At 44.4% G+C, this 12,897-nt stretch overlaps 1 protein-coding gene across 3 annotated transcripts in view; it reads left to right on the top strand.

The window, feature by feature from the left end:
- The window catches only part of RNF17 (ring finger protein 17), a 207,735-nt gene that overhangs the window by 181,707 nt on the left and 13,131 nt on the right, over positions 1-12,897 (top strand). For all 3 annotated transcript variants that reach the window (XM_034758815.1, XM_034758813.1, XM_034758812.1), the window contains one exon: positions 3,678-3,837. In XM_034758815.1, coding sequence (XP_034614706.1) covers positions 3,678-3,837 — 160 coding nt within the window. The remainder of the gene's footprint in view (positions 1-3,677; positions 3,838-12,897) is intronic.

Raw genomic sequence — 12,897 nt, 5'->3', positions numbered from 1 at the left:
AAAGTGTCTGTTGTTCAATGTTGTTCTCCAACAAATCAAACTAACCAAGAGTTAAAAAAAAAAAAAAAAAAAAAAAAACCACTTTGTACAAGCAGCTACATAACAAAATAGATAAAATCCCCAAAAGAGATGTCGTCCTAGTAACTGGAGAAATTAATGCTAAAGTAGGGAGCAACAACACTGGCATGGAAGTAAATATGGGGAAACAAGACCTTGGTGAAATGAATGAAAATGATGAAATGTTTGTGATTTTTGTGGAATGAATGACCTGGTCATTGGAGGAACCATCTTCCCTCACCATACTATTCATAAAATAACTTGGAGGTCAGCAGATCACAGAACAGAAAACCAAATTACATTATACCAACAAAACAAGGAACCAAACCACATTACAATTCTGCACAAATGTAATAGAACTTTAAAAGATGTAGTAGCAGGTGTGAGAATGGACCACACACTAACTAAATTGAAAATAAAAATAAAAACAAAGAATAGGTCTGAACAGCAGAGACACCACATTATAATGTCACCCAACTAAAATGCAGCAAGAGTTTATAATTGCTCTAGCAAATAGATACCAGGTGCTTGAAGATGATGAGACAATAGAAGGCAAATGGAAATAGGTAAAGGATACTTTCACTAAAACGTGTAAAGAAATGCTGGGATTCAGGAAGAAACATCACAATGAAAGGTTATATGAGAGGAAAGATGCAAAATTAAACTGAAATAAAAACACAGACACAGTGACTCCAGGAGGAATATGCAGTAAAGAACAGAGGCCAAAATAGTGGTAGGAAAGACAAATTAAACTTTGTAGACAAAATGGCAAGAGATGCACAAACTGCTCCAGCACAAAATGACACGAAGACACTGCAACATCATTAAACAGTTATCAGGAAGAATGTCCCAAGTAAGATAATTACACATTATAAAGAATAAAGAAAGTGATAGATTCAAGGTAACAACGAGAATAGGCAGGGTTCAGACATGAGAAATCATGTATGGATCAAATAATAATCCTATATAGTATCATAGAACTTGTGATCTAGTGGAAGTCAAAGCTTTATATGAATTGGTAGATTTCCAAAAAGCATTTAATACAGTGGGTAGAACAGTTTATGGAAATTGCTGTCACAATGGAATCCCTCAGAAATTCCAGAGCTTCTCTGAAAATATGATGTGAAGTAATGCATAACAGTGAACTGAGGTTACTGTGGGCATCAGCCCAGGATGTCTTATGTCACCCATGATCTTTTTACTGGTGGTGGATTGAGTAATATGGGGATTAAGTAATAAGGGACATGCAGTGGACTTTGACCCAGAAGTCAGAGGACCTTGACTTTGCAGATGACATCAACTTGCTATCCCATTCCCATGGAGACATGAAAGATAAAACAAATTATTTACAAGCCCATCCACAAGTAGTAGGATTGAAAATCAACACTGTAAAAACTTAAAACCATTAGAATCAACACACAACAAGAAACACCAGTTGCATTTTCTGGGGCTGACCTAGATGAAATCAGATATATCACATACCTTGTCAGCATTTTAAGTACAACAGATGGAACAGAGGAAGACATTAAACCAGAATAGTGAAAGCAAAATGTGCTTTTGTAACTCTACAGTCGATCTGGAGAAACAGAAATCTTGCCCTCCAACTAAACTTCAAATATTTAACCATTGTAAAGTCGATCTTGCTACATGGTGCTGAAACTTGGAGCCTTATGAAGACTTTACTATCTAAACTCTAAATCTTCATCAACAGCTGCTTTAGACAAATCCTCAATATTAGAAAAAATCACAAGCAACAAACGCCTGAAGGAGGATAAAACAGAAGCCAGTAGAACTGGAAATTACAGAACAAAAATGGAGATGGCTAGGACATTCACGGAGGAAAGACCCAATAATGTAACAAGATAGGCATTGAACAGGAACCGCCAGGGCAAGAGGCAGAGAGTTAGGTTTCAATTCTGCTTCTGTTGTGGTTCTATCTGAATAATGTGGAAAGAAGCAAAGACTGCCCAGGAGACCAGTAAAGATGGAAGGCGGTGTTGAAAGCCCTATGTTCTGCATGAAATACAGAGGTGTAAGAGAAGAAAGAGACTTGCACTCACAGATTTTCCCTCAGAAATGTATCTGGACTATGGGACCTCCTTGTTTTTTTTTAAAAACAGTCTGATTTTGTTATTATTCATTTGGTGTAATAGACAATAAGGAATTGGATTTGATCATTGCGGCAGCATACTGATTTCCTCTCCTGTATTTTCCTCCTTGTATTGAAGCGGTGAAACATTCTCATGCCACAATGTTCTGTTTTGTGGGCTTTTAGTATATTACCAATTATTTTTTGTTGGCCTCCTATTCAGCATTGTTTTTTCTCTCAGTCCACACTGCTGCTACCTGGTACTGCCCCTTCTGGACAAGGGCCTAATCTTATGCCCATCGTAATCAAAGGAAAGACTCCCACACACTTCAGTGAGTTTTGGATCAGACCCCAAACCACAGACCAGTGAGAAGCTGGTTAGGTCATAAAATCTAACAGAGGGATTGATTTACACTGAGCTATTAAAGTTATGTTGCTTGGTAAATCTATAGATCGATCAGTGGCTCTTTGTTACTCTCTTTAATTACTTTTTTTGTATACTGCTGTAGCTTTCTACATGAAACCATGGAAGTTTCTTAGTAGAGCTAATGCTGTTAAAATATAAGACTGAATTTAGAATGTGATGATAAGGTGCTTAGATACCTTAGTGATGGGCTTCCAGTTTAAGAACTAAAATAGAATATATGTTCTCAATTTAATTATCTAACAAATGTTTTTGGTTCCTTGTCCATGAATAATCTGAACTTCTATATGCTTTTGATCAGGATAAATTTTCCATTATAAAGCCACTGCTAGAAACTCTACTCAGATTCCTCCGATTTTGGGCAGCAGTTATGTATATGCAACGTCAGCTTGAAATACATTACAGTGATTAGAAAAATAACAGTACATTGTAATTAGAATCTTTTTTAATCAAGGGTGGATGGTAATGGTGAGTTCTTGTTCAAATGCTGGCCCCTGTCTATATTCTACAACATGGGTATGCATGCACTCCATACGCCTGCGACTGGAGATTTGATGCAGACCATAGCTTTGTATATTAATTAAAGTTTAACTCTATATATAACAATTATTTGCTTATTTATACTAATACACACATTTATACTAATTGGCCACATTAAAAATAAAATTTAGATGAAATAGAATGTTTTCATGCTTCGCAAGAGAGATCAACCGTTTTAGAAGTTGTTTTTCCATGAGTTTCATAGTGGCAAATACAAAGGAGTGGGAGGGAATCCTGAATTAGACCAAGCCTCTGTGGAAGTCTAACACCTGCACGCTTTCATATATGCCGGGCTTGTGTTACCATGGTTACCAGGTGTGGTATTAATAAACATGCTGGTTGCCTTGAACTAAACCCTGAGTAGTAAAATGTAAAACTAATCTTAAGGTGTGGAGGAAAGAAGAATTAGAGGGAGGGGCAGTGTTTCTTAGTGACAAATCTTTCCAGGATAAAAACTATTATCCTCTTAAATATCCCTTGATCACTTATTACACCTGGCAGTTAATTCTGATGTATCTGTGAAAGCTGTAATCTTTGTCTTTTATAAAAAACCCTTGGTTTTTTTAGATGTACATTTGCCTTGAATCAGCAGAGGACCTTAACCAGGGGAGCGACACAGAAGATAGTGGTGTCAGCTGGGATTTGGAATCTGAGAGTCTAGATCAAGTCCTGAAGCATTGTAATCAGAATGTGGAGTCTCTTCCTTTTCTAACAGATTTTAGAACAGGTATTTTTGCAATTTTATTTTCCCTGTTATACCTTACAGAAGTACAAACCTCTTGAGTAAATACTTCTATTTTATGTGTCGCTATATTTTTAAATAAACTTAAAACTATAAATTCTTTTGGGAGTATCAGAGTCGCAAGAGACGATAGTGGTGGTTCTTCGAGTACTCGTGTCAACTCCATGTTAGGTGTGTGCGCTCCCATGTGCACAGTTGCCAGATATTTTTCCCTTAGTGGTATCCATAGGGCCAGCCCTAGCGCCCCTGGAGCCCCATGCTCATGCGCCAGTATAAGGAGCACTGCTGGCCCCACACCCCTTCAGTTCCTTCTTATCACCCGTGACAGTTGCTGAAATGACTTCTCTCTTGTGCTTGCAAGTTGTCCTAGTGGGTTTTGAACTCTGCTATTCTTGTATATAGTTAGGACTTAATTGTTAGCAGTTAGTTAAGTTAGAGTAGATAGTGGTCCCATTGCAGGATGTTGTCCCAGGGACAGGGCATGCCCTGGTCCCCATGTTTCAAACCGGGTGCCACCTGCCATAAGTCCATGCCAGTGAGCAACCTGCATGTGAGCTATTTAAAGTGCCTCCAGAAAGCCCACATTAAAGACAGGTGCATGATCTGCAGGGGCTTCAGGCCATGCACACAAAAGGACCTGCTAATGGAAGCAGCGCTCAGACTGGCCTTGGAGCTGTCCCACTCTGATTCAGCGCCGAGCACTTCAGCCTCAGTACGGAGTGCTCCCCCAGCACCATGATCTGCTTGGCACTGTTCACCATCTTCAGTGCCAAGGAAGTGGCACAAGAAACTCTGCACTGAAAGAGGGCACTGCCCTGTGTCAAAAAAGGATAAGAGGGGAGAGGCTGATAAGGTGAGACCCCTGCCGAGCCTCTTGTCCTCCCCAGAGCTATGGTTGATGACAGTTGAGCCCAATCAGGGATCCACCACTGACTCCTGGGAGCAATTGGGGCACCCTATGCTTGAGAGCCCCTTTGACACTGGAGGCGTTACAGGCAGCAGAGAACCTGATGCCCCTCCCAGTACTGCACAGACCATGAGACCACTCTTCATTGAAGACTGCTCCCTCCAGAGGGAAACCCCCCATGGATCTGCCGCAGTGGTTGCTAACCCAACACCAGTCCCCAGCGTCCCAGCACCGGTCTCTAGCTCTGCGGCTTAGGTCACCGGCTTCGTGGCACCAGTCACTGGAAGCATGGCACTGGTCTCCGTCCTCCAGGCAGCATTCCCTGACTCCACATCATATCCAGCAGGTGGGAACAGCAACAGCTCCACCATGGTCTCCAAGGAAACACCACTCTTCTTACACACAGGACTTTAGTGCTATTCCTGCTGTGGGTATTTGGCCCCTGGGGCAATGGCCAGTACACTGGCAATATTGGAACCCCTGGGGGGTTCCTTCCAATGCCACGCCCATACTCCCATCTGTCATCCACAGCCGCATCTGAGAAGTGAGTCTCGGCAACACGTCAGCCAGTACAGGACCCGATTCAGACTTCAACCCCAATACCGAGGCCCCAGCAGCAGCTTCAGTGGAGGTGACCCCAGTAGCGGAGTACTTTCCGGCTCCTCCTGTGGTGTTGGCATCTTCCTCATCCCCAGATTAGGCAGTTGTGGGTCCCACCCTCTGCCACTGGACGACTTCCAGGATCACCAAGAGCTCCTTAAATGGGTTGCCACAAATTTGGGGCTAGAGGTAGAGGAACTGAAGGAGACCATGGACATCCTCTTCGATATTTTAGCTGCTGCAGCCCCCTCTAAGGTTGCACTGCCAGTGTATGATGGGGTGTTAAAACTTGGTAAAGCACTGTGGCTGCCCCCAACTTCGAAAAGGGCAGAGAAAAAATATGTTCTGGCTAAGGGGTATGAATACATGTACTTGCGCCCTCCCCCTGGGTCCCTGGTGGTTTCCACTGCAAATGAGTGGGACAGACAGGGTCAGGCAAGTGTCATGTCTAAAAATAAGAATGCAGAGAGGCTTGACTTGTTTGTCAGAAAGGTATATTCAACAGCTAGCCTATACCTCCAGATCTCTAACCAGCAGGCACTGCTGGGGAGATACAATTATAACATTTGGGACTCTATGGACAGGTTCAAAGCCTCCCTGCCTCAGGAGTCAAGGCAAGAATTCCTGGCCATTCTGGAGAAAGGCAAGGCAGTAGCCAAGGCCTCTCTTTAGGCTGCCTTGGGTGTGGCTGACTCGGTGGCCAGGTTGATGGTCTCGGCGGTGGCCAGGCAGTGCAACTCACATCTGTAGTCCTCGGGCCTTTTTCACAAGGTGCAGCAGTTGGTCCAAGACCTCCCTTTCAAGGGCAATGCATTGTTCTTGGAGCAGATGGACACCAAGCTGCACAGCCTGAAGGACTCAAGGGCCACGCTGCGATCTCCGGACCTTTACACGCCCCCGGCCTCCACAAGGCACTTCTGGCCGCAACCACATCCAAGGTTTTGGGGGCCTTTTAGACACAAGCCCTACAAGAAAATAGGGAAGGGTTATAAGCGCAGCCAGCCTGCATCTTCTACCTTGGCCTGCCAGTCAGGTTTGGGCCAATACCTGGCTGGCCTGAGACAGGCCGTTTGAGAGTGCACCCAAGGACAGTGTACTGGACTTAACCCAGGGTCCACCATCCCCCATTTGTTTTTGGACCATTTATTTCCATTCTATACTGTGTCCCCCAAATAACTTCAGACCACTGGGTGTTTTCCACTGTGACAGTTGGGTACACCCTGCAGTTTTAGCCATTCCTCCCTCCCAACCTCCATACCTGTCCCTATTCTGGGACCCTTCTCACGAGCATCTTCTCATCCAGGAGGTAGAAACCCTCCTACGTGTGTGGGGCATAGAGGAAGTTGCTCAAGACTTGACCGGGAAAGGAGTTCTATTCCTGATATTTCCTAATCCCAAAGGCCAAAGGGGTCCTCAGGCCTTCCTAGACCTGCATTGACTCAACAAATATCTCAAGAAGTTCAGATTGTGCAGGTCTCTCTGGAATCCATCTTTCCCTCCCTGGATCTGAGAGACTGGTACTCGAACTAAAGGATGTTTATTTCCACATCTCCATCTTCCATGGTCACAGGAGATTCCTATGATTCATGGTGGGCCAGTGTCATACCAATTCACCACACTCCCTTTCAGACTTGCGTCATCCCCAAGGATTTTCATAAAGTGTATGGCAGTAGTTGCAGTTTACCCAAGACATGGAGGTGTACATATCTATCCCTACCTCAACAACTGGTTAGTCAAGGATCATTCGTGAGCTCAGGTTCAATGCTGTGTCAGCAAAGTATAGGCTACCTGTCGAGAGCTGAACCTGCTGATAAATTAGCAGAAATCCACTCTGATTCTAGTTCAGAGGATAGAGTTTATAGGAACAGTGCTCGACTCTATTCAGGCCAAAGCCTACCTACCAGAAGCCCAGTTCCAGTAATGTTGGAGCTAATTGCCCCCGTCAGATCCCACCCGCTCATGACTGCTCGGGTATGCCTCAGGCTGCTCGGTCATATGTCAGCATGCACTTATGTGGTGCAGTACACACAGTTGCACTTCAGACCTCTTCAGATGGGGCTGGCATTAATCTACTCCCTCAGCAGGCACCATTTGGACTTAGTTATTACAGTCCCATCGGCTGTTCTAGCATCATTAACTCGGTCAGATCCACAGTCAATAACGACCAGGGTTCCCTTTGCCACCCCATGCCCGTTGGTGACATTAGTCTCAGATGGATTAGACTTGGGGTGGGAAGCCCACTTCAACAGTCACAGTACCCAGGGCCTCTGAGACCCTTCTCATGAGCATCTAGTCACGGGGAGAACCTTCCCTGCACATAAATGTCAGGAAACTCAGGGCGATTCACGTGGCCTGCCGGGTGTTCCTTCTCTACCTGTCAGGCAAAGTAGTGCAGGTCCTGACAGACAAAACGTATGTGATGTTTTATGTCAACAAGAATGGGGGAGCTCAGCCCTGTGCCAGAGATTCTTCAATTGTGGGACTTCTGCATGCAACATGTTGTTCACCTCGAGGCATTGCACTTTCCAGGGGACTAGAATACGCTGGCAGATCACCTCAGCAGGTCCTTTTCTTCTCACCATGAGTGGTCCCTCCATCCAGAGGTAATCAGCTCTGCTCAATGCATGGGCTTGGCAACAGTTACCTGTCAGATGCCTTCCTACGGCTGTGGTCAGGGGATCTGCTGTATGCCTTTCCACATATACCGTTGATACACAAGGTCCTTTTAAAAATCAAGAGGAATAAGGCAAAGGTAATACTGATTGCCCCGGTGTGGCCGTGCCAGCACTGGTTCAGGATGCTCCTGGACCTTTCCATAGTAGCTCCACTAGAGCTCCTTATGTGCCTGGATTTGAGCTTACAGAACCAAGGCCAGCTACTCCACCCGAATCTCGTGTCCCTGCACTTGACAGCCTGGCTGAACCAGGAGGAGCAAGCCTGCTCAGAGCAGGTCTAGCAGGTTTTGCTAAGTAGCAGGAAATCCTCTATCAGAGCGATCTACTTGGCCAAAGGGAAGCGCTTCACTTCTTGGACTTTTTGATTGGGGTCTTTCCCTGTCTATTGTTTCTGCAGACCATCTTGGACTACTTGCTCCATGTGAAGCACGAAGGTCTGGCCCTATCGTCAGTCAAGGTCCACCTGGCGGTCATTTCAGTCTTCCATCCTCCAGTCCAGGGCAGGTCAGTTTTCTCGCATGAGATGACAGGTTCCTCAAGGACTTAGAAATACTCTTCCCACAGGTTCGCAACCCGGTTTCCCCCAGGGGATGTAAATCTGGTACTATCCAGGCTCACAAGGTCCCCCTTCGAGCCTTTGGCTTCTTGTTCGCTCCTGGAACATTGCCTTCCTAGTGGCAATTACGTCGGCTAGAAGGATCACTGAAATCAGAGCCCTGATTTTAGAACCCCCTTACACGGTGTTCTTCAAAGACAAGGTCCAGCTGCGCACTCACCCATTCTTCCTGTCAAAGGTAGCGTTGCAGTTCCACAACAACCAGGACATTTTTATGCCTGTCTTCTTTCCGAAGCTTCATGGGTCAGATGAGGAGCATTGTCTACATAACTTAGACGTTAGGCGGGCCCTGGCCCTCTACATTGAAAGGACTAGACCCTTTTACAAGTCATTGCAGCTCTTTGTAGCAGTGGCGGACGGATGGCAGTGACAGACTTTGCGACATCCCAGATAATCTTGCCTTGGATAACCGCCTGCATCAGATACTGTTATGAGCAGGCAAAGGTTCTGTCCCCCGCCATTGTGACCACCCATTCCATGAGAGTTGAGGCTTCATCAGCAGCCTTCCTCGCACAAGTTCCTATCCAGGACATCTGCAGAACAGCAACATGGTCATAGGTTCATACCTTCGCATCACACTATGCCATCACCCGGCAGGCCCAGGATGACACAAACTTTGGAAGAGCAGTGTTACAATCAGCACATCTGTGAACTCCGAACCCACCTCCTGGTGCTTGTGAGTCACCTAACATGGAATCAACATGGGCAAGCACTTGAAGAAGAAAAAACAGTTACTAATCTTCCATAACTACTTTTCTTCGAGATGTGTTGCTCACATCCATTCCATGACTCACCCTTCTGCCCTGCTGTCAAAGTGGACAGCAAGAAGGAACTGAGGGGGGTTTGGGGCTGGCGGTGCCCCTTATACTAGCACAGGACTCCAGGAAGCGCTAGGGCCAGCCCTACAGATACCACTAAGGGAAAATTTTCCGGCAGCTGTGCACACACCTAACATGGAATGGTCTTGAGCAACACATCTTGAAGAACAACAGTTATGGAAGGTTAGTGTCCATTTTTTTCATCTCCTAAAGGGAAAGGTGATGGAGGGGAGAGGCCATCCTGGAAATGTTCCTGCTTGTAGCTCCCTGCCAGAAAAAAGGAGGAGGTTGGACAAGTTGTTGCATTTACCTTCCACCTGCTAAATACCTTCGGGCTCTTCCAATAAAGTTATTTCTCCCTCCTCAGTTATATAAATGCCCAGTCTGGTAGTTTCTCCACTAATTGCTGAGTTGGATCTGAGATCTAATCCACAGTCCAAGGAAAAAATGCATTAGATATACTGACATTCCTCCTAGGTTCCATTCTCATAAGAAATACACCACTAAAATATGGTACTTAGACCATCACACCTTCCTAGATGTGAAATGGAGTCTGAGTTTGATTGCGGTATGATTGGCAGATACTGCCAAGAGCAGGTTGGCTCGATTGGCCTTTTTGTAGGCAATATAAGAATGTTCCACATTCCTGTCAGGGTAGAAATACCTCTCCTATTCGGGTCAGAGAAAGTCTCTTCAGATCCAAGATTCTGGATCTGTTGACTTCACCTGCTTTTAGAGAGCATTCTCCAACCAAAATTCCTGATATTCTGTCAGAGGCAGAAGAGGAGCCTGTGGCTCAGGATGAATAGCAAGAGCTGTAATCAGAACTTGATTAATATTCCCCGGATAAAAACATTGGGGTTATTTTGGCACCCTTTCCATCTGAAGATGCATTGCAATTCCATGAGGTTGTGGAAAAGAATGGTATCAGATCTAACATTGAAATTTCTATTGGTCATGTTAGGAGAAACCTCTCACCCTGTATTCAACATCCTGTGTTCTCCATCAAAAAAAACAAGATTACCTTTCTGTTACAGCGTGCAAGGGCAGTTTGGACTTCTGCATCATGATAGGCTATATTGGAAAAAAAGCAGACCAATTATATCAATTAATCTACAAAGGAGTTTTATTTTTTCGTACACCTTACCCCTGATTCTCTTGTGGTGGCGGTGGCAGTGGCAATGTAAAGATTTAGATGAATCAGTTGTATTCCACATCTTCTGACACAGAAAGAAAGAAGATGAACACAACTGGCAAGTGTTTTCAACTGCTTCACTCAGTATCAGAAGCAAATTTTCAAGCAGTGAAGACACATTATCAGTATCACTTGTAGGGAAAGATGGCCATGTTTGCAAAACTGCTTCCTAAAAAGCAAAGGACGCTGGCCATCAGCTTGATAAGGGATGGTGAAATAGTGGTTAAACATTTGCTCAGGGCTTTGTTTGAGTCTTCAGACTCAGCCATGACCTGCTGGCCTTCAGTCTTCTACTCTCCTTTCCAAAATCAAATCAAAGGTGGTAGACCTTTCTTTCAAAGGTGATAAGTTATCCACTAATAAAACTGATTAAATATTAGAAAAAAAATGAAGAACATGAGGTCAATTACAAGATTCTTGTGTCTGTCAACTCTCAGGAAGGGCCTCCTACCCTTCCTTTTCTTCATAGTCTTATTTTTCAGAGAAATAAATTTCAACATCAACAGCCTCCCCCTTCACAGCCACAGCAGAGAGACTACTTTGCTTCTGCAAATGAAGGGGAAGCAACCTTAGCATTGTTTCTGAGATTGAATGTCAGAGCTCAGATTTGACACGATCCAGGAGCTTGGGACAAAACGTACAACCATCTCTCATTATTTTGGAGACTGACTCTCCTGTAACGTGGACTCTTGAAATTCTATCCCATCAAACAAGTGGACTCTGGAGATAATAAAAGATGGTTACACTATTTAATTAGATTCCTTTCCTCCACCCAACCCCCTGTTCCATCCCTATTCAGGAACCCCTTTTTCAGATAGGAAGTTTGCTCCCTGTTGGAAGCAGGAGTCATAGATGAGATGCTAAGGGAATTCAGTGGTCACAGTTTTTGCTTCGCATATTTTCTGACACCAAAGAAAGAGACTGAGGGCTTTATCCAATATTAGATCTATGGAAGCTTAACTTGTTAATCAGAAAATTCCTTTTGCACATGTTGACATTAGTACCCATTATACCCACCCTAGATTGGTCTGCAGACCTCTATCTAAAATGTGTATTTCCATATCTCTATCCAACCCAGGCACTGCAGATATCTTCATTTTCTGATTTGACAAGAGTATTCCCAGTACAGTCTTATCTTTTGGGCTTTCTACTGCACCCTTGGTATTTACAAAGTGCCTCTCTCTGGTAGCAACTCATTTAGGATATCAAGATGTATTCATTTATCCTTTAGACATCTGGGTAAAATGAGTCTCTTTAGAAAAGGGGTATTCCAAGAACATATTACACATGTACCCTGTTCAAGACATGGGGACTTTAAAATAAAGGTCTTTTCTGCTACCTATGCAAATGATTCCCTTTTAAGGTGCAGTTCTTGATTCTCAGGTAGGCAGAGTCTTTCTTCCAGAAGAACGATTTTGAAAGCCTCAATCTATATAGCGGTGCTTCATCAAAGTCTTTCTTGGAAAATAATTTTCTGTTTAGATCTCATGGGTCCAGCATTTATGTAACCCCTGGCTCAGGAAGGAGAACTCTGCAGCATTGAGTACCACTGAATTACCAGATACAGACAGCATGTTCATATGTCTGACATTCCCAAGAAAGATGCTTCTGTTCTTGACACAGTATACTTCAACATTGCAGCGTTCTGAGAGGGGGAGCTTTTAAAATCTCCAGTTCTTCTTTGAGTGATGGTCATTATTGTATTCCTCTGAGGATTATGTGCATGCGCCCAGAACCAGAGTTTTTCAAAGTAGTAGTGTCTGTCAGTCCACATGTGCCTCTACATTGCCTCGTGGCTTTGCCCGAGACAGTAAAGGGTGCTGCAGACCGACCCTGTCTCCAGTTCTTTCTCACCACTGCACGGTCCAAGTTGGAGCTTCTGTTTTTCTCTCGTCCTTGGTGATGGACTTTCCAAATTTTCCAGAAAAATTGTTTTATTCTTGTACATAGTTAGAATTTTACTGATTTTTTGTAGCAGTTTTAGGGCAGGTCTTCACTACGAGAGGGGGGGTCGATTTAAGATAAGTAAATTCAGCTACGCGAATAGCGTAGCTGAATTCGACGTATCGGAGCCGACTTACCCCGCTGTGAGGACGGTGGCAAAATCGACCTCCGCGGCTCCCCATCGACGGCGCTTACTCCTACCTCCGCTGGTGGAGTAAGCGCGTCGATTCGGGGATCAATTGTTGCGTCCCGACGAGACGTGATAATTCGATCCCCGAGAGATCGATTTC

The sequence above is a fragment of the Trachemys scripta genome, chromosome 1 (assembly GCF_013100865.1).
Source record: "Trachemys scripta elegans isolate TJP31775 chromosome 1, CAS_Tse_1.0, whole genome shotgun sequence".
NCBI lineage: Eukaryota > Metazoa > Chordata > Testudines > Emydidae > Trachemys > Trachemys scripta.
This window is presented reverse-complemented; position numbering and strand designations above follow the sequence as displayed.